At 46.8% G+C, this 21,037-nt stretch overlaps 1 protein-coding gene across 1 annotated transcript; it reads left to right on the forward strand.

Moving 5' to 3' along the window:
• The first annotated feature begins 3,165 nt into the window (after nucleotides 1–3,165).
• On the forward strand, nucleotides 3,166–19,271 carry LOC128399991 (trans-1,2-dihydrobenzene-1,2-diol dehydrogenase-like). The gene is made up of 7 exons (XM_053361907.1): nucleotides 3,166–3,462; nucleotides 7,337–7,448; nucleotides 10,279–10,442; nucleotides 13,021–13,273; nucleotides 15,207–15,331; nucleotides 18,650–18,800; nucleotides 19,039–19,271. The coding sequence occupies exons 1-7, from the start codon at nucleotides 3,370–3,372 to the stop codon at nucleotides 19,146–19,148; spliced, it is 1,008 nt and encodes a 335-aa protein (XP_053217882.1). The 5' UTR covers nucleotides 3,166–3,369; the 3' UTR covers nucleotides 19,149–19,271.
• The last annotated feature ends 1,766 nt before the right edge of the window (nucleotides 19,272–21,037 follow it).

Consider the following 21,037-nt stretch of genomic DNA (forward strand, 5'->3'; position numbering starts at 1 on the left):
TAGTTTAACAATCAAATAATTGTAGTGAACAGGGGGCCTCCTAACAACCCCCAGCACCCTTAACAAGCTGCAGCTCCCAGAATTCTTTGGGGGAAGCCATGACTGCTTAAAGTGGTGTCATGTTGCTTTAAATTTATGGCGTGACTTTAGCCTTAGAGGCAAAGGACTGTGGCCACAGAACCTTGCAAGCAGACCAGTTTCGGGTTAGCAGGTGGCTTCCAGCACTTCCTTCCATAGAACCCAGTGAATGACCCAGCCCCAGACCCTATTATTAATATCACTGGTAAAGCAAATCATGGGTGCCTTAAATTGCACCTGTGTCCTGCACATGGGCTTCAGGCTGCAGGCTCGTTTATTTTATTTTTTTGAGAAGCCTGGCACAGGTTGCATCTCCTGCCTTTTTGGTCGCAGCTGGATCCCAATGCACTCGGCTCCAATTTCCCCTGGCTCAGCAGCGCAGCCCTCCATCGCCTTAGATCAGTCTTCAGTGCAGACAGGGAGGGGACAAGGTGACCCAAGCTTGAATTTCACTTGTTCTCATGCCTAAAAAGAAAGAGGCCGACTGCTCCCCTACCCCACCCACTCACCCACACCAGAACCCACCTCTCCTGCCTCCTTAGATCTACTCCACACTCCTCTCAACAGAGAATCCAGGAGCACCAGCTCCTACCCTGCTCTACTCACTATTGATTGTTTTATTGATTTCGAGCTAAACTTTCTGCTAAGGTGCACAAGGTGACATATATTTTATTTATAGCCTATATGTCGCACACTTAAAGAGTATCTAGGCGGCAAACATAGCACAGCTGTAAAGCACGTAAAAATACTTTGCCATCATTTCCACTGTATAATTCTGAGGTAAGGAGGATCAGAAAGTCTGTTTTGGCTTTTGGAAGTCTTCTCAGGCCACGCCCCCTATATCCAGGCTGCACCTTCTCTCCGGCCCAGCTTCAGCTCCTGAGTGTTTTCGGCTGGCTAGGAGGTGACCTTGAGCTCTGATGACGTTTCCTGGTTGCCCGGACAGAGGAAAGAGTGTTTGAGTAGGTGCAGACATTTGCCTCCTGTCCACAGATGACGTTGACATTCATTGCTCCACCCACTTTCACCTCTGGCCCCGCCTACCACCACCATGTGACCCTCAGAAGGTGGGCCAGAAGGAATGCAGATCTTGGGCCAAAAAAGGATTACCTATCCTTGTTATAAGGATGCGGGTGGCGCTGTGGGTAAAAGCCTCAGCGCCTAGGACTTGCTGATCGAAAGGTCGGCGGTTCGAATCCCCGCGGCGGGGTGCGCTCCCATCGCTCGGTCCCAGCGCCTTCCAACCTAGCAGTTCGAAAGCACCCCCGGGTGCAAGTAGATAAATAGGGACCGCTTACTAGCGGGAAGGTAAACGGTGTTCCGTGTGCTGCGCTGGCTCGCCAGATGCAGCTTGTCACGCTAACCACGTGACCCGGAAGTGTCTGCGGACAGCGCTGGCTCCCGGCCTCTAGAGTGAGATGAGCACACAACCCTAGAGTCTGTCAAGACTGGCCCGTACGGGCAGGGGTACCTTTACCTTTACTATCCTTGTTATAGGGATGTGGGTGGTGTTATTGATTAAACCACAGAGCCTAGGGCTTGCCGATCAGAAAGTCAGCGGTTCGAATCCACATGATGGTGTGTCGGTTCCAGCTCCTGCCAACCTAGCAGTTCGAAAACACACAGTGCAAGTAGATAAATAGGTACTGCTCCGGCAGGAAGGTAAGTGGCATTTCCATGCGCTCTGGTTTCCATCACGGTGTTCCGTTGCACCAGAAGCTGTTTAGTCATGCTGGCCACATGACCTGGAAAGCTGTCTTTGGACAAATGCCAGCTCCCCCAGCCTGAAAGCGAGATGAGCGCCGCAACCCCAGAGTCGTCCACGACTGGACCTAACGGTCAGGGATCCCTTTACCTTTACCCTTGTTATACACAATAACTGATGAGCGAGCGATACATCAGAGTTATACATCACCTGTGTAAGCAGAAAGCAGATTTGTGTGTCCTTCCTCGTCGTCCCTACTGCCGCCTTCCGAGGCAGCCTGTGTTCCACTGCCAAACAGCTAAACGTGCAAGGAGAGCCCTGCTGAATCAGGCCCCTTGCAAAGGCGGATTTAGGGGAGCGAAACTGGTTTGCCTGCATGGGGCGCCAAGCCAAAGGAGCTACAGGGGGCACCGCAGCAATGAACAGAAGATGAGAGGTGAAGAGGGGATTCTGAAATTTGGAAGCCCCAAGTCTGCCACTGTCCATGGTCCATCTAGTTCAGCATTCTGCTCTCGCAGTGGCCAACCAGATACCCCTTTGGGGAGCCCACAAGCAGGACCCAAACGCCAGAGCCCTCTCCCCTCCTGAGATTTCCAGCAGCTGGTATTCAGAAGCATTATTTCCACCATCTGCAAAGGCAGAGCATAACTATGGCTGCTAGTAGCCACTGAGAGCCTTTATCTCCATGTGAAAAGGTGAAAAGGTAAAGGACCCCTGGACAGTTAAGTCCAGTCAAAGGCGACCATGGGGTTGTGGCGCTCATCTCGCTTTCAGGCCAAGGAAGCCGGCGTTTGTCCACAGACAGCTTTCCGGGTCATGTGGCCAGCATGACTAAACTGCTTCTGGCGCAACGGGACACCGTGATGGAAACCAGAGTGCATGGAAAAGCTGTTTACCTTCCCGCTGGAGTGGTACCTATTTATCTACTTGCACTGGTGAGCTTTCGAACTGCTAGGTTGGCAGGAGCTGGGACAGAGCAATGGGAGCTCACTCTGTCACGGGGATTCGAACCGCTGACCTTCTGATTGGCAAGTCCCAGGCTCTGTGGTTTAGACCACAGTGCCACCCACGTCCCTCCATGTAAGACTGTTTGCTCACTGCATGCCATAGGGAAGTTCTTCCTAACATGGCAGCCTATGAAGCTCTGAAAGGTGTAGAGCCCTGTTGCCAGTGTTGTGGGGCGGCGGGAATTGTTCTCTCCCTAGGGCACAGGGTGGGGAACCTGCTGCCCTCCCAATATTGCTGCCCTCCAGTTCCTATCGACTCGAATCAGTGGGGCTAATAGTGAGGCATGATGGGAGTTGTAGTCCAGCGACATCAGGAGGGCCACCGGTCCCACAACCTTGGCTTAAAAGAACCCAGGACTTTGAGGCAGTGAGGTTCCCTTTCCTGGATTCAACCCCTGCCATTCCCTTCCCTATCACGAGCTTCTGCTGCCCCCTGCTGGCTCCTCGCCACTCCCGAGAGTTTTTAAAAGCAGCAAACTCTTAAACTGTTACGAAAGTTTCCCTCCTCTGAGCAGGTCGCCGCTCTGCCATTAGCCGTGCGCTGCTTCCTAGATCTGCTGCCTCTCTCCCTCTTCTGCCATGGTGGTCACACGCTGGGGGATCTGCTCTGCAGGGAAGATCGCCCACGACTTCCTGGTCGCCCTGAAGACTTTGCCACCCGAGGATCACAAGGTAGCGGGGTGGTTTTTGAGAGGGAAAGCACTTGGGCAGCAGAAACCCATTTTCTATCATCAGCTTCCTGTCGGAGGGGGTGGCACCCATCTGCTTGGGGTTTTGCCAGCATTTCTCGTAAGAAACAGGATCCAGGCCATGTCCCATGGTTGGGAGAATGGCTGTTCTCTTTGAAGCAACTAGTCACTCCACAATACAGTGGTACCTCAGGTTAAGAACTTAATTCATTCTGAAACTGTTCTTAACCTGAAGCACCACTTTAGCTAATGGGGCCTCCCGCTGCTGCTGCACGATTTCTGTTCTCATCCTGAAGCAAAGTTCTTAACCTGAGGTACTATTTCTGGGTTAAAGGAGTCTGTAACCTGAAGTGTCTGTAACCTGAGGTACCACTGTAATTATTTAAAAATAAAAGAGAATAATGGGCCTCTGGCTTGATCTGATGTTCTTAAATGACTGGTTGATCCAGACTCCTAGGTACTCACAGTTTCCTGTTCTATGAACCTTCTGCCAAATCTGAGACTTTCATCTCCTTGGGGCAACAGCTGTCTCTTGTTTAGATTGTTAAATACCACATACAGTGCTATTTTTCTAGAAAAAGAAGAGCCAGAACTCACCACGAGTGCCTCCCTTGTTCCATTATAATTGCAACAGCACCCACATGAGAGATGATAGAACTGAGTTCTGGCAAGTTGTAGCTGAAAGAAAGCCTTGATGGTATCTCATTCCAAAGACTCTTATGAACTGAAAGTGAGACGCTATATATACTTTTCCTTGTTTATTTGTTTTCACAACAAATTTTTAATAAAAGCTAGTATGATAATAAAAAGCACCGCATACAGCAGATAGATGACTTGTGTCGGAGGACCGGGGGCTGGACAAATGGATAGAACCAGGAGAAGTACTGCTGGAGTCGGCTCTCAATAGCTGACCCCCCACCCACAATCCCAGCTAGGAAATGATGAGATTTAGGTGGCTTCATGCAAAGAGAAATGAAACTCGGAGTGTAAGACTAAGTCTGTGTACACACCACATGTTTAAAGCAGTCTCCGCCACCCCACACTGAAAAGAATCATGGGAACGGAAGTTTACCAAGACAGAATTACAATTGCAGCACTCTTAGCAATCTACTGTTCCCAGGATTCTTTTCTGGGGGGGGGGTGCTTTAAATGTATGGTGCGTATGCAGTCACAGAAACTAGACTGTTGCCATTTTCTTCTGAGAAACACATTTTTGTATGCCGCTTTGACTGATGTGCACATTTTTGCAAGCAACTTCTCCTGATATAATGTGTTCAAATATATATATATATATATATATATATATATATATATATATATATATAAAAAATACAGTTTCCCCTGATATGTGCATTGTTGTAAGCATTATTCTGTTGGGGAACTTGCATCGCAAAATTCAGATAAGTGCAACTTTTGAAAGATGGCTGTGGTGGAATCTACACATCACTTGTTAAAAACGTCGCGAAAATGCTTTTTTAAAAAAATCGTTTTGAAAAATGCATTGAATTTGCTATAGCTCACCACCACCACCTAGTGCCACAGTTGTATATTGCACTTTACAACACATTCACAATGTTTTATTTGCAGCTGTATAGCCGAGTCCTAAGTTACCATTCTCACACTCTTTTGGAAACTGCAAATTTGATATATCTGGCTTTAAATGTGAATCCAGGCACATTTCTCTTGTATCCGTACCCAGAAGTGACCAGAGTGGAAGACAGAAAATGAGTGGGATGGGGTTAGGCTCTGTGAACACTTTCAGCAGCTTTCTGTCCCAGAGATCTGAAGGGGGAGTTTGGGGCCTCGGCTGTTTATCAGAGGCTGCATACACAACATCCCTTTAAGGCACAGCCACCCAAGAATCCTGAGAACTGTAGTTAACCCCCTGACCTACAGTTCCCAGCACCCTTAACAGACTACAGTTCCTGGGATTGTTGTGGGGTGAGCTATACATGTCTGGTGTGTACACAGCCCAAGTATTATTTTGTTTTTGTTTTGTTTTGAGTTTGGGATTTATACATACATTATATTATCTCCTTCCAATTTTTAAATTTCCCGTACAATTTTTTCCTCCCCCCCTCCCCCCCCATATCCATTGGAAGGGTTCGAACAATTATCCTAAGCCACGGGCATAGCATCTTTAGTTTCCACTGAATGTCTTTTGTTCCAGTAGTTTCTATCCATTGAAGATAGGGGTTCCATCTGTTCCTTATCGTGGTGGACTTGACCTTCCAAATTGTTTCCTGTGACATGACTGCAACAATGTCCAACTGAATAAATTCAAACAAATAACAAATTCCATGCCTCTACTGTCTATTTTTCTCTCCCTTTCCAACCTAAAGCTATCGTTGCCTTTCCTGCTAAAATCATAGCTTTGAAGGTAAGCTGGTCACCTTTCTCTATAGCCGTGTTTCCACGTATACCCATTGTCATGAAATCAAAGTCTATTGAAAGCTTCACTTTAAAAAATTCATTAATAACCTTTAGGATTTTATTCCAGAATTCCTTTACCTCTGGGCATTCCCAGCACATATGGGAAAACCATCCCTTGGCTAGTTTACAGTGCCAACAGTTAGAATTCAATCCTGCTACCATATTAGCTAGCTGGGCTGGAGTTCTGTACCATTTTAGAAAGAATTTTAATTCCAGCTCTCCACAGCCCAAGTGTTTAACCTGTGAGCCCCACCTATGGTGCAGGTGCTAGATCTGGAGGCATGTTTGCAGACGACGTCTCTTTTTCGTTATTGGTTGCCTGTGCTGGAGAGTGTTTGGATGACTCTGTTTGCAAAGTGCTTCGCTGTGCCTTGTGCATTGGTGTTTGTCCTAGAAGGAGAGAGGGAGGCAGCTGTGGGACTGAAGCCCAGAGCTTGTGACCTCAATTGGCAGCAGAAACTTCCTCTCAGCTTCGAGAAGACGCCCTTCCTGGATTGCTGCTCCCTTTCTGGCCTGTCTAGGAAACGGCTTGCGCTGGAACGTAGTAACCCTTCTCACTCCTTTGGTGCCAAGGATCCTTCTGCACAGGCACTTGACTTTGTAAGCAGCCTGGCAAATATCACAAATGGGTTGTTCGCCACATCTTTAAAACAAAAACAACTCTTCAGGTTTTCTCTGGAAAGGAAAGATCCAGATTAAAGAGGCAATCCTGTTCACAAGAAGCTGGCCTAAAGCTTGCCCATACAGTGGTACCTTGGGTTACATACACTTCAGGTTACAGACTCCGCTAACCCAGAAATAGTACCTTGGGTTAAGAACTTTGCTTCAGGATGAGAACACAAATCGTGTGGCGGCGGCAGCAGGAGGCCCCATTAGCTAAAGTGGTGCTTCAGGTTAAGAACAGTTTCAGGTTAAAAACCCGAGGTACCACTGTATTGCATACCCTCCAAGTGTCCCTATTTTCCAGGACAGTCCCAGATTTACAGAAGCCGTCCCAGTTTCTGATTTGATCCTGGGATGTCCCACTTTTCCTTAGGACGTCCCTATTTTCACTGGATAAATGTTGGAGGGTATGGAGTAATGGAACCCCTGAGCCAAGGAGATACAACCTTTAAATAACATCTGAAGGCAGGTGTCTGAAAGCATCGGAAGGTATACGGCTTTGTATCTTCAGCTGAGCCAAGGTCAAGGGACTTAAGGACAGCTGAGCCACAAATCAAGCTGTGGAGCCAAAGATCCACTGGATCCTAAACTGCTCATCCTGGTGGATCCTAGCCATAGGATTGGCCCCTCAATAAGGGGGGGAAATATGGGTTGATACCTAAGACATAATGCAGGCACTGTAAGAAAGTTGTGGTGGTGGTGGGGGAGCGATGAGGCCAGCAGTTCCTGCCCATTAACTCTTTCTCCTCCGCCTCCTCCAGGTGGTGGCCATCGCTTCTCGCGACCTCAGCCGGGCTCAGCAATATGCCAAGATCCACGGCATCCCCAAGGCCTACGGCTCGTACGCAGAACTGGCTGAGGATGATGATGTTGGTGAGCTGCCTTCCCTCCTAAAAGAGGGCTGGGGAACTTGTGGCTAGAGAGACAACAACTCCCATCAGCCTTGACCATCCTTGGCACTGCTGGCCGGGACTCGTGGGAACAGGAGTCCAGTGACATCCGGCAGGCCCATCCTTGCCCCCAAAACTGAGTTCCCACTTCTGTGAGTATAAAACTTGCTTCCCAGCCTTCTTCCAAGGGCTGCTGGGGAGACCTGGGTGGTCTTCCAGGGATTCAGGCAGGACAATCCCAGCCCTTTCTGGAGATGTCGGGAATTGAACTCGGGTCCTTCTGCCAACGAGCTACTATGGCCTTTCCTTTGAGGCAGCACTGGGGTCCTTCCAGGTGCTGTGACCTCACTGTCTGTCCAAGGCTGATGCCTGATGCCAAGCGTCCCCTTAGGGCAGCCTTTCTCAACCTGTGGGTCCCCAGATGTTGTTGAACTACAACTCCCATCACCCCTAGCTAGCAAGGCCAGAGCTCAGGGATGATGGGAGTTGTAGTCCAACAACATCTGAGGACCCACAGGTTGAGACCCGCCGCCTTAGGGCTTGTGCCTGCCAGCTCTCTTACAGACAATGCCACATGGCTACTACAGGATGATACAACAGGATCTGTCCCCTGAGGAACACTGGTGCCCTTTGTATCCTTTGCTTGCAAGTTTCTGAAGTTTTTTAATTATTGTTTTTATGAACAAAGGATCTATTGAGCTGTTGTAGCGACCCACTTCTTGGAAATATGTGGCCTTTCTAAACTGTCTTCTCAGAAGGAAATAATCTGTTATCCATGTGCCTAACCACTTTTTGCTACATCTAAGAAAAAGCTTCTGTGCTGGTGAGCAGCTGACTCAGCAAACATGGACATATCAGGCTCATCTGATTCCCTCCCTTCTTTCTGCCGAGGTTATCCAAGGTTATGTCAGGAGCCAGCAGGAGCTTGAGATGTGGGGTACTGAATTGGTTACCATATGCACAATGCGTAACGCTTGATTTGATACCCTGTTGTATGAGGGGCTGGCACACGTCTGTGCCAGGGGTTCTTTTGTTAGCAGACTGCTTGACAATAATATAGTGTGCAAAACTAAAGCAGACTTGGCTCTGTATACCTGTAGGAGCGTCTCCACCCCCATCGTTCAGCCCGGATGCTGAGGTCCAGCTCTGAGGGCCTTCTGGTGGTTCTCTCATTGTGAGAAGTGAGCTTACAGGGAACCAGGCAGAGGGCCTTCTCGGCAGTGGCACCCTCCCTGTAGAATGCCCTCCCATCAGATGTCAAACAGATAAACAACTATATGACTTTTAGAAGACATCTGAGAGAAGCCCTGTTTCAGGAAGTTTTTAATTTTTGATGTTTTACTGTGTTTTTGTATTTTGTTGGAAGCCACCCAGAGTAGCTGGAGTAACTCAGTCAGATGGGCAAGGTACAACTGTTGTTGTTGCTATTATTATTATTATTATTATTAATTTCCAACATGCATTGACCTTCCAAGTGGAGGTGAGACTGGGTCACGAAAAGCAAATCAAAAGAAGCACGGAGACAAGATCTTTTACAATAGCCAGTCCTTTCAAGCCGTACCTCTATCGTCAGCTGGAGAACAACATTTCAGATTACCCTATGCACCGTGCAAAGTTTGTTTTTTGTTACCCAGTTCTTTCCCGTAGCCATTAGGTGGTCTGTGAGTCTGATTCACTTTAACACCCTTTAGTACTGCCAGGTGGTCTGCTAGCAAAAGACTTCCTTGCAAGGACTGCCCAAATCGTGGAAATCGCTGCTGCCTCTAGACATTGGCAACAAACACTCAATACTCGTGGGCATAAAAAAGATTATCTGAACTGCACAGAACTAAGTAGGTGGGTAGAATCAGGGTCTTTTCCACTGTCTCTCGCCCACCCTCCATTTCCTGCTGGTCTTGGCAATAATAGTAGTAGTAATAATAATAATAATAATAATAATAATAATAATAATAATAATATATTATTTATACCCCGCCCTTCTGGCTGGGTTTTCCCAGCCACTCTGGGTGGCTTCCAACAAAACACTAAAATACAATAACCTATTAAACATTAAAAGCTTCCCTAAACAGGGCTGCCTTTAGATGTCTTCTAAAAGTTTGGTAGTTATTTTTCTCTTTGACATCTGATGGGAGGGCGTTCCACAGGGCGGGTGCCACTACCGATAAGGCCCTCTGCCTAGTTCCCTGTAACTTGGCTTCTTGCAGCGAGGGAACCGCCAGAAGGCCCTCGGCCCTGGACCTCAGTGTCCGGGCAGAACGATGGAGGTGGAGACACTCCTTCAGGTATACTGGGCCAATGCCGTTTAGGGCTTTAAAGGTCAGCACCAACACTTTGAATTGTGCTCGGAAACGTACTGGGAGCCAGTGTAGGTCTTTCAAGACTGGTGTTATATGGTCTCGGCGGCCGCTCCCAGTCACCAGTCTAGCTGCCGCATTCTGGATTAGTTGTAGTTCCCGCGTCACCTTCAAAGGTAGCCCCACATAGAGCGCATTGCAGTAGTCCAAGCGAGAGATAACCAGAGCATGCACCACTCTGGCAATACAGTCCGCGGGCAGGTAGGGTCTCAGCCTGCGTACCAGATGGAGCTGGTAAACAGCTGCCCTGGGCACAGAATTGACCTGTGTCTCAATGGACAGCTGTGAGTCCAGAATGACTCCCAGGCTGTGCACCTGGTCCTTCAGGGGCACAGTTAACCCATTCAGGACCAGGGAGTCCTCCACACCTGCCCGCCTCCTGTCCCCCCAAAACAGTACTTCTGTCTTGTCAGGATTCAACCTCAATCTGTTATTCACTCTCTCAAATCTCTGTTACAGATGTGGTCCACATCGGGGTGGTGAATCCATACCATCTCCCTACCAGCCTCCTCTTCATCCAGGCTGGGAAGAACGTGCTGTGTGAGAAACCTCTGGGCATGAACACCGCAGAAGTGAAGGCCCTGGTGCAGGCAGCTCGGCAAAAGAACGTCTTCTTCATGGAGGTACAAGGCAAAGGCAGTCCCCCTGAAGCAGAGGCAGACTTAGGGGATCACAACCGGCCCACCCACCCTGGGCGCCAAGCCTAGAGGGCATTGCAACAATGATGAACAACGGAAAGCAAGAGGCGGAGGGGGCGAGTGTTGGCATCGCACAGCAGCATTCAGCGCCGCTGGAATTTCAAAGCCCAATGTCCACCACAGCCTGTTGGTTCACATATAATATTAATAATTTTTTTTTATATTCCGCCCTCCCCAGCCGAAGCCGGGCTCAGAGCAGCTAACAACAGTAAAATGATAAAACATTCTAAAATCATTTCATTATAAAATTAATTCCAATCAAATTAATGGCAACCATTGGGCTAGAAGTTCTGTGAGGATTGCCGAAGGAGGGAGTCAGGCTGTGACCTGGCCAAAGGACTGGTGGAACAGCTCTGTCTTGCAGGCCCTGTGGAAAGATGTCAAGTCCCACAGGGCCCTAGTCTCTTGTGACAGAGCGTTCCACCAGATCGGGAGCTACAGCCGAAAATGCCCTGGCTCTGGTTGAGGCCAGCCTAACCTCTCTGTGGCCTGGGACCTTCAAGATGTTTTTGTCTGAAGACCGTAAGTTCCTCTGTGGGACATACCAGGAGAGGCGGTCCTGTAGGTACGAGGGTCCTAGGCCGTATAGGGCTTTGAAGGTTAAAACCAGCACATTAAACCTGATCCTGTACTCCACCGGGAGCCAGTGCACCGGGTGAGTGTGATCTCGCAGCGAGGACCCTGTAAGGAGTCTCCCCGCGGCATTCTGCACCCGCTGGAGTTTCACCAAACCATGACTTAGGGCTTATCCACACTTACTTTTCCTCTGCTTTTTCCAAGCATGGCCAGCACTTTAAAGTTCTATGTCCAAGCACCCGTTGTTGTTTTTTTGCTTCCCCCACAAAAACCCTCTCTTTAAAGCTGAATCAGAGCAAACAGCAACCCTTGAAAGACTCAAATTGCCATTTGCTCCAAATGAGCACTAAAGAGCGTGTTTTTCTCAGGGAAAGCTCCAGGGCAAAAAAAAAAAAAAATCCCTTGGATATGGAACTTTAAAGTGTGGACCTGTGCCTGGAAAGAGGTAAGTGAGGATAAGCCCTTAGTGCCAACTAGCAAAGGTGCAACTTCCTGGAGTGAAGATCTCACTCCTTCCTAGGTCCTGCTGCTGCCACATTGCTGTGAGCTAAGCTACAATTTGCCTGAGCATTAGAATCAAATCCAGGGTTTGTCTGGGGGAGTGGTAAACAAAGAACAAGCGTTGCAGCTCATGCTTTGTCTGGAGCAAACTGTGAGCCTGGGTTTGGACATAATGCTAAATCAAACCATGGATTAGCCCCATGTAACACAGCAGCAGCAGCAGCGGGACCAGGGGAGGAACATAGCAGCTGCGGTCTTCACTGTGGGGTCCTGTATCTTTGCTTCTTTGCGCTAAACCATAGTTTAGCTTAGCATTATGTTCAAACCAAGTCATTGGCTATGTTTGGACATAATTACAAACCATAGTTTATTGTGGTGTGAACCAGCCTAGCCTCCCCACCCACCAGGCTTAGACATCTTTCCCCCTTGAACATTTGACTCCTGTTTTTGATTAATTGCCGCTCATTGCATCATCCGCACTTATGGTTTGTTTGAAGCAAGCTAGCTCCAAACCATAGGCTATGAAACTGACTTATTTAAACAAGCCATAGTTAAACTTAGCTATGGTTTAGGGTTCAAATATAAACACTAAACTGTGGGGAATTCAAATGGGAAGCAAATCTGGCCACCCTGGAGGGAGGGGGGAAGCCCTGCTGGAAACTAGACCCCCAATATTTTGGCATTGCTTGTGGAAATGCTGTTTCCTTTGGCCCAGCACTAGAAGTCCAAAAGGGCTGGCAGCCGGTTGCCAGCATTCGAATCAGCCCTTCTACCTGCTGCCCTAACACAACCTTCCCTAGCTGGGGGCCTTCCAGATGTTTTGGACTACAACTCCCATCAGGTTGACCAATGGTCAGGGATGATGGGAGTTGCAATCCAGCAACATCTGAAGATTCAGCCATTCTTGGCATCAAACCCCCCATGTTCTTAAGCAGGGGTAGGCAACCTAAGGCCTGTGGGCCAGATGTGGCCCAATCACCTTCTCAATCTTGCCCATGCACGGTCCAGGAATCAGTGTGTTTTTACATGAGTAGAATGTGTCCTTTTATTTAAAATGCATCTCTAGGCTATCTGTGGGGCCTGCCTGGTGTTTTTACATGAGTAGAATGTGTGCTTTTATTTAAAATGCATCTCTTGGTTATTTGTGGGGCATAGGAATTCGTTCATTCCTCCCCCCCCAAAAAAAAATAGTCCGGCCCACCACATGGTCTGAGGGCCGGTGGGCCGGCCCACAGCAGGAAAAGGTTGCTGACCCCTGTTCTTAAGACTATCAAAAATGCAAACTGTATGCACAGCTTGAAGAATATTTTTTTTACCTTGCTCGCATCTTTATGGGGTTTTACGTAGCTTGTCTTAATAAAGGACCAGCTCTGGATATCCCCCCCCTAATGTGCCAACATGGCTATGTGCAATTTTTGTACGCCAGGGTCTGTGGACGCGTTTTTTCCCTGCTTCAGAGAAGATCCGTTCCTTGCTCAGCCAGGGTTCTATCGGGGATGTGATGGTGTTACATGCTGAATTTGGGAGCCCGCAACTCTCCATCCCCAGATGTGTGGAGAAAGAGCTGGGGGGAGGTGGCCTTCTGGATATTGGCTGCTATTGCATCCAGTTTGCCTGCATGGTCTTCAATGGAGAGAAGCCAGAGTCCATTCTGGCCTCTGGATTCCTGCACGATACAGGTGAGTACTTGGCTGGTGACTTTCCTTGTCAGGGGAAGAAGTAAGGAGTTTCAGAAATTGTCCATCAAGGAAACCAAATAAAAAAAAGGGCTGGCCCAAGTTAAGAGTCAGAAAGTTCCTACAGTATTTAAGGTGCCCTCCTTAAATAAATATCTTCTTCTTCTTCTTTGGCGATCACTCATAGCCAAGTATGATTATCTTCCATGAACACAGTTTTAACAGTGAGTCCATAAATGACTGTGGAGGCCAATTCTGGATCCACACGTCCTTCCACAGTGGGGACATAGGTTTCCAGGTGGGAGTTGATCATGGTGAGGGTTTGCCAAACGCGCCTTCCTCTTAGCGTGTTTCTCCCTTTCGTCCTGAGTTCGAGCGTTTGCAAAACCCATGACACCAACTGGAGCGCTCGCAGGCCAGTGTTTCCCGATTGTCAGTGTTTACACTACATTTTTAAAGATTTGTCTTGAGAGGGTCTTTGAACCTCTTTTGTTGACCACCAGCATTACACTTTCCATTTTTACGTTCAGAATAGAGTAGTTGCTTTGGAAGACGATAATCAGGCATCCGCACAACATGACAAATCCAACACTTCAAAGTTGGTGTTGAAGAATCATTGCTTCAACACTGCTGATCTTTGCTTCTTCCAGTACACTGGTATTAGTTTGCCTGTCTTCCCAAGTGATGTGTAAAATTTTTCGGAATGTGCTCTTACATATGGGGAGAAATTCAGTACAATTCACAGTTAAAGTAAAATCTATCAAATCCATACTTTATGAAGCAATATAAGAGCTAAAACACACTCATGTTTCTAAACTCTCACTTTTCCAAATTTTACAGTTGACAGATCCTTCCATCCCTATGTTTCTCTGCTGTCTCAGGGTAGTGCTAGCAGGTTTGATTTTGCTGTGGGTGACAGAACATTGCTTGCTTATGGGATTCTTTTAATATTTATTGCCAATTACAAATCGACAAGCAGAAGACAAGTGGGGACAAACTGCAGGACAATAGATCCACTATCTCACATCTGTTCCCCATATGCTTTCTGCCATCTCCCTGTCTCTGTCCCTCTTTCTTTCAAACTTGCCTTTGCTACTTCCTGTCTCTGACTGTTCAGCTGGAAGAACGTCTTCTTCTCCAAACTCTCGTGGGGATCTCATTCACAAGCACAGAAAGTGCCTCAGATTTTAAGAGACCGTCTCCCAAGCATTAGCTGATAAAACAAGATGATCCTGGAATCTGAGCCAACAATCCAGAAAGGGAAGGAAAAACAAAGGAAAGGTCAGCCAGGAGCTGTAATTACATTTTACTGAATCATTTGCTGCCTTTTTTAAAAATGGTGTCTCATTCGGCCTGAAGTTACTTCATTTTGCCCAATGGTAGAGCTGGCCCTTCTTACTGGGGAAGGAAGGGGAGCAGTACGGATGTGGAGGTTTGGGATACCTTAATTCCCACAAACAGATGAGAAGAACTAAGGAGCTACACTAACGCTGAAGATAAGAGAAATCCAGAAGATGTACCTCTTTGACACCTGAGATGCGTTCCTTCGGAGTCCATCAAATTCATGTGACTATAACCTGTGACTATACTGTAAAATGTTTTCAATTTTCAATTGCTGTCACCTGCCTAGGACTTGCTAGTGAAGGGCAAGTAATACATAAGATGACAATAGTTTTTGTTGTTTTGACACGCTATAGAAACTTCTTTTTGCTTTGTCAAACTTTGGGCATAGTTTGGTTTTTCTCCCCTCTGGTGTGAGCATCTGCCTCTGCTTTTCAGCCTGAGGGGGGACAGGGTGGCGGGTTTGTGCTGTGATGCTAACATTTAAAAGAAGAAATAAAAACTGCTGAGGTGTATCTGTGAGTGGGTGCCAAAGAAGACTGAGGGCAGGAGAGGTGCCCCCCCCAGTGGCAGGCTTGTGTTTCGTTTTCCTCAGGTGTGGACAAAACCGTGTCAGTCATCCTGAACTACTCGGGAAATCGCCAGGCTGTCCTCACCTGCACCATGACAGCCAGGATGCCAAATCGAGCCAGCATTAACGGCACCAAGGGCATGATCGAGGTAACTCCTAGTTTCCGATCCAGGGCCTAAAGCAGTCTGAGGGGGGAAATTGTACCTGGTTTGTTAAGTTGTGGGTGAACATATCAGACGACACAGCAATTCTTCAAACAGCTCTTGTTTATTCACAAGCCAGAACAGAACTGAACTGGAGAGTTCAGCTTGCCTCTTTTTTTAACTCTGTCAGATGAGATAAACTCCTGTCCCAATCTTTTATTAATCAATACTTTTCTATGTAACCCTGTCACATGTGTTTCCTGTAAACAAATCAAGTCCAATTGTTCCTTTTTTAATAAATGAAAAACAGTTTTCCTTTTCCGAGGAGAGTTAAGGCCATTACAATTCCAACTTAAAAGTTGCAGAGCCATGATGTAGTTACTTTGCTTTTCCTCCAACTGCACCAAGTGTTTGTTCTTGTTCTGTCGGTGGTGTCACTTTCTCTGGACTATGCAATCCAAAAGATAAGTTTGCTATGTCTAGTATTCCTCTTTCCAGTGCTCTTGGCTCTTCTCCAGATTCCACTTCTTTCTGTAAGTCCTCTCCGTGATCTTTCAAAAATCTGTCTTTGTCGTTAACTGATCTTATTTTTATCTTTCTTCCTTTATATCTAAATGACAGGCCTTGAGGGAATTCCCACCTGAAGATAATTCTGTTGCTTCTCAACAGAGCAACCAGATCTCCGTAGTTAAGCCTTAAATCCAAAAGATGTTTTGGAATGTCCTTAAATATCTCCACGCTTGACTGATGTATTTCCAGAGTCTTTCGGAAATGCAGATTCAAAATTTTATCTCTCTCCTCTTTTGTTCAAAAAGTAATCAAACAGTCTCTCACCTTGTTCTTCTTTCTTCCTCTTCCAAGCCTAAATGCACTCACTATCTTGAATTCTTCCTTCCCCAAATCTAATTGCCAGAAGTCTGCAAATTCCTGCGTGACAAATTCAATCAAATTATCTTTCTCAAGTTCAGGTACGGCCCTGATCCTCAGATTCGTTTGTTTCTCCTTCAATTCAATCATAGACAACATCAACCTGTGATCCTCAAGCTGCGTATATATCGGTGGTATCTTCTCTTCAACAGCAGTTGCTATTTCCTTTGCTTCTTCAGCTGTCTTCCGTGTCAAAGTAGATTCCTGTAACAATTTCTCAATAGTCTCTGTGTTAGTGTTCACCTTCTGTCCCAAATTGTTAATACTTGTAGTATTTTGGTCAATTTTAACTGATGCTTCAGCTACTTGTTTATTTGTTTCAGCTACTTGTCTAGTTAAATTTTCCAGAGATTCATTAATTTTTCCCAGTGCCAAAGCTAAAACATCTTCAGACGACATTCCTTTTGATTTAGCTTGTACAGGTGCAGCCCCTGATAATCCAGATGGTCCAGAAGGGCCAGATGTTGATGCTCTCCGCTGCAACCCAGTATCTGTGCGAAAGGATCTACCCGACCTCGTTGTTTTTTCTTGAAGCAACTCTAACTTTTCTTTTCCATCTGCCATAACACTCTAGTTAGAATCCAAGGTCAGTCCCACGGCTAGGATTTGTTTTGAAGTGGAAAATTCCCCTGGCCCAGTTGTTATTGTAACAATGTCAAACTTCCTCTAGGGGGACACAATAACAGTCAAAGCTTGTAACTTTAAAAAGAAAATAACCTTTTTTAAGTCCCCCAATTCTCAAAAAGACGACAGTTTCAGTTGCACTTAATCTCCAGTTACTTTAAAACCAAGAGAAGTCAGCCAGAAACACTGTATCTCTCTTGCAGAGTTAGCTGTCAAAGGTACTCTATTTGCCAATAGTGCTTTCACAGTACGGCATTCCTATCGTCCCTAGGCAGTCCGTTCCCAGGTTCTAAGCGGTGGATTTTAGCTTCCTTTCCTTTCTTTTTTTTGCAGAAAAATACAGTTCAAATCTTTCCCCCCTCCTCTCCTGCAATCCGGAGGGGAGATTACTTATTTGATGTTAGGATTTAAGTCCTTTTTCAATCGTCTTTCAAAGTTTTAGCTTACAGTCTCTTTGCTTTGATCTGTTTACAAGAAACGGAAGGCGGACTTCCTGTTTATACCTCCCTGCTTCGGTGCCGAATTGATTATTTTTCTCCTTTTAAGTTCAATTTTATCCTACTCACGGGTAGTTGCTTTTGTTGCCAAATTGTCCCAGGAAAAAGTCAGCGCTCTCCAATAACGGCTGTGCGACTTCACTCCGCGGAAGAAGCAGTCGACTTTCAGCACCGCGCCACTCGCCCCGTTTCGCTCTGGAGCCCGTAAATGGGTTCCTTCACAAATTGGGGGGGGGGCGCAAAAGGTGCCCGCCGAGTCCCACGCTCACAGGCTTCACCCGCCTGTGATTTTTGAAGGGTCCCTGCTTCACCGCAGCAGTGCAGACCCAATCCCATGGAGCTAGTCCCTCAGAGTCAGAGGGAATCCGCCATTACCAATGGCGCCAACCCAGAAGTCCCAGCCTGCCTGCATATATAGAGCTCCACTACAACGCAACAGTAACTACTTTCTGTAACTATCCAATCACTGAACGTCACTTTCAACCCCTTATTTTCATATGTGGACCTGAGTGAAAACTATGTACAGTATCCCCCTGCTGGCCCAGGGTGAGAACTTCAGTACATAACATGGTTAGAAATGTATTTTTTCAACCCTGACCCCCCCTCCCCCAATATTGTTGGACTGCAACTCTCTTCGTCACTATGCATTGGCCAAACAGGCTAGAGACGATGGGATTTGTAGTCCAATAACATTAGGGGACCCAGGGTCAAAGAACTGGAGTCTAGGAATGGAGGCAGCCCTGTGTTGTAATCCGAAATGGAATCCTTAGCTGGAAAGCAATGCCACATTTACTCCCATATTTAAGGCACTATGATACCACTTTAAACAGCTGTGGCTTCCTGCAAAGAATTATGAGAACTGTAGTTTGTTAAAGGTGTTGATAGGCAACTCTCAGGGCTAGAATTTCTATAGTGGTTTAACCATCTATCCCTCTTCCAAGGGAGCAATGGGAAATGTAGCTCTGGGAGGGGAATATGGGGTCTCCTGACAGTTCTCAGCATCCTTAGCTCCCGGAATCGTTTGGAGGAAAGCCATGAGCGTTGAAAGCTTCCTTACATGTAGGGTGTGTGAATATGGCCCAAATGTTGCGACAGAAACACCTTGTATGTAAAGAAGGGCATTCTAGGCAGACGAGGAGAAGGAAACAGGAGCTAGAATAATACAGGGTGGCGTTGTCCGTTTCCTTCGAAGGTGGCTGTGCGAAGCCAGTTTTGTGGCATAGGCAGGAGCACACACCCTCCCCAGTTTTCTCTCAGTTTCCTTGCTTCCTGCCAGATTCCATCTCACTTCTGGTGCCCAACCGAGTTGGTGGTCAACGGGGAGAGAGAAGAGTTTCCCCTGCCTCCCCCGTCCCAGAAAATGCACTTCCAGAACAGCACCGGCCTGCGCTACGAAGCGGAGCATGTCCGGCAGTGTCTCCTCAAAGGTAACAGTTCGAAACCCCGCAGACTCGCTTTTATTAGATTGCCTGGGCCAAAATTCAATAAGCCACGTTTTTAAAAAGCAAGGGGTAGAGTGAGAGAAGGGGGAAAGTTTGCTTCAAAACCAGCCTTTGGGACTACATCCACTGGTTCAGGTCCCCCAGTGAGCTTCCTGGCCAAGTAGGAATTTGGAAACCTGTTGTGTTTTTTTAGCCTTCTCTCCTCCCTTCCCACATCTTCCAGGTTTGAAAGAAAGTCCCATCCTGACACATGCGGACAGCGAACTGGTCAATTTCATCCTGGAGGAAGCTCGCCAACAAGTGGGTGTGTTTTACCCTCAGGACAAAGTGTGACACACACTCCATTACCCGCCCTCCTGCAAGACCCCATATTCAGTTTCAAAAATAAAATTGCACACAGATGGACTTGGGCTGTGGTACAGACATGTATGGCCAATAAAGCAGCTCTTGCCAATTTTGGACGGTGAGTTATTGTGTCTTCCAAGGAGGCCTGGATAGGGAGTGGGAGAAGGGACTGGGAGCATGGGCAAGGGGAGAAATTTGGAACAACAGGGCTGGGAATAAGGGCTGTGGGACATGGGGAGCGGAGGGGTTAAACAACAGGCCAGGTATTCCCCAGCTTAAGAAGGGAGGCAGAAACACAGGATAAAACTGTCCTAAGAAACCAGCGGTGCTCAAGTTGTCCTTCTGCTGGGTCCTTCTTTTACATTTAAGTACAGTGGTACCTCAGGTTAAGTACTTAATTCATTCCGGAGGTCCGTTCTTAACCTGAAACTGTTCTTAGCCTGAAGCACCACTTTAGCTAATGGGGCCTCCCGCTGCCGCCGTGCCGAAGGAGCACAATTTCTGTTCTCATCCTGAAGCAAAGTTCTTAACCCGAGGTACTATTTCTGGGTTAGCAAAGTCTGTAACCTGAAGCGTCTGTAACCCGAGGTACCACTGTAATACTTTGGTTTAAGCAGAGTGGGATTCCTGAATTTGCATTTAGCCAGAATTCTTTTTCCTTTTTCTTTTTTAAAGGTTCATTTCATTCCACTGTCTTAAGACTGAGAGCACGAGAGAGTTAAAAGAGCCAGAAAGACTGAGCTTTTTTTTTTTTTTTTTTTTGGTGTCTCGCAGCAGGCCACACACATTTTTGTTAAGGAAATTAAATCAAAATTAAGGCTAAATGGTCCACAATGGACTGGGCTGTTTCCAGATGTCTGTTCATTGGGCATAAATCCTGATTTGTTGGCACAGAGGTTATACATCACTTGTTCCATTCTGCATTCATCCGAATTAGCACATTCAATATTTTTACGAAGTTATACAACATATAATGATGTTATATAACTATCTAGTGGTTGCTAGATAGTGCGACTTTACGTCACCTTTCCACGATCAAACTTTTTGCAGCAAGTGATAGAGAAACGTACAGGATAACAACCGCTAGATGGAGCTGTCTCATAACCACTGCACAAGTATTATTTTTTGAGGAAAACGAAATCAAGAGGAATGCTGAATAATTCTGAAGCCCATCTGTTGGTCACCAGAAAGGCAGCTGAGAAGGCACGGGGTGGAAATGTGTCAGGCTGCGAGAGCCTCAACCGCTCCAAACACCACTACATAAATTCCATACCATGTGGAGAATAAGCAATAACTTCCACACCCGTGGAGTTTGCGCTATTCCATTCTTTTCCTTTAGAAAAAAAAGGTTCCTTCCAGTGTGGGGACAACACAGAACAACTGATGGGAAATGGGCAGATGACAAAAGGACAACTGTGTCATGTGGAAACACACACACATACACGTGTAAAATGTTCTCGAACGAGGCATGATCATTCCACATTAAATGCATTGGATTGTGTCCAATTAAGTCATTGTGACTTCCTCTCACACAACAGAGCTTCCTCTCCTCTCACTGGGTGCTCACCAAATCTGCCCTGAGAGAGCGGAAGGGGCTGGCGGGGGCAGCAGAAGGGGGGTGTTGCACAAGCAGAAGTTGCTCCATGGGCTCAATTATTGGATTCAAGCCTCCCCTCTGCTGTTTAGTTGCCGTAGTGTGCATAACAATGCCAGTCCATATCTCCCACCACCCTCCAGTTTAATTCAGATATACCCTTTCTAGAAAAAAAAATCTGAGAAACTAGAACAAAGGAACAAACCACACCCTGTGGGCAATGACCTGTTTGTCTCAATGACCTGTTTGCCAATGAAGCCCTGAAGCACTCCTTCACAAGGTG

The sequence above is a fragment of the Podarcis raffonei genome, chromosome 13, assembly GCF_027172205.1.
Source record: "Podarcis raffonei isolate rPodRaf1 chromosome 13, rPodRaf1.pri, whole genome shotgun sequence".
Lineage (NCBI taxonomy): Eukaryota > Metazoa > Chordata > Lepidosauria > Squamata > Lacertidae > Podarcis > Podarcis raffonei.

Bases quoted from the DNA above. Each gene is read 5' to 3' on its own strand.
- LOC128399991 (XM_053361907.1), top strand. From the start codon at position 3,370: ATGGTGGTCACACGCTGGGGGATCTGCTCTGCAGGGAAGATCGCCCAC. The intron at 3,463-7,336 runs GTAGCGGGGTGG...CGCCTCCTCCAG, and splicing joins TGCCACCCGAGGATCACAAG to GTGGTGGCCATCGCTTCTCG. The intron at 15,332-18,649 runs GTAACTCCTAGT...GCTTCCTGCCAG, and splicing joins GCACCAAGGGCATGATCGAG to ATTCCATCTCACTTCTGGTG.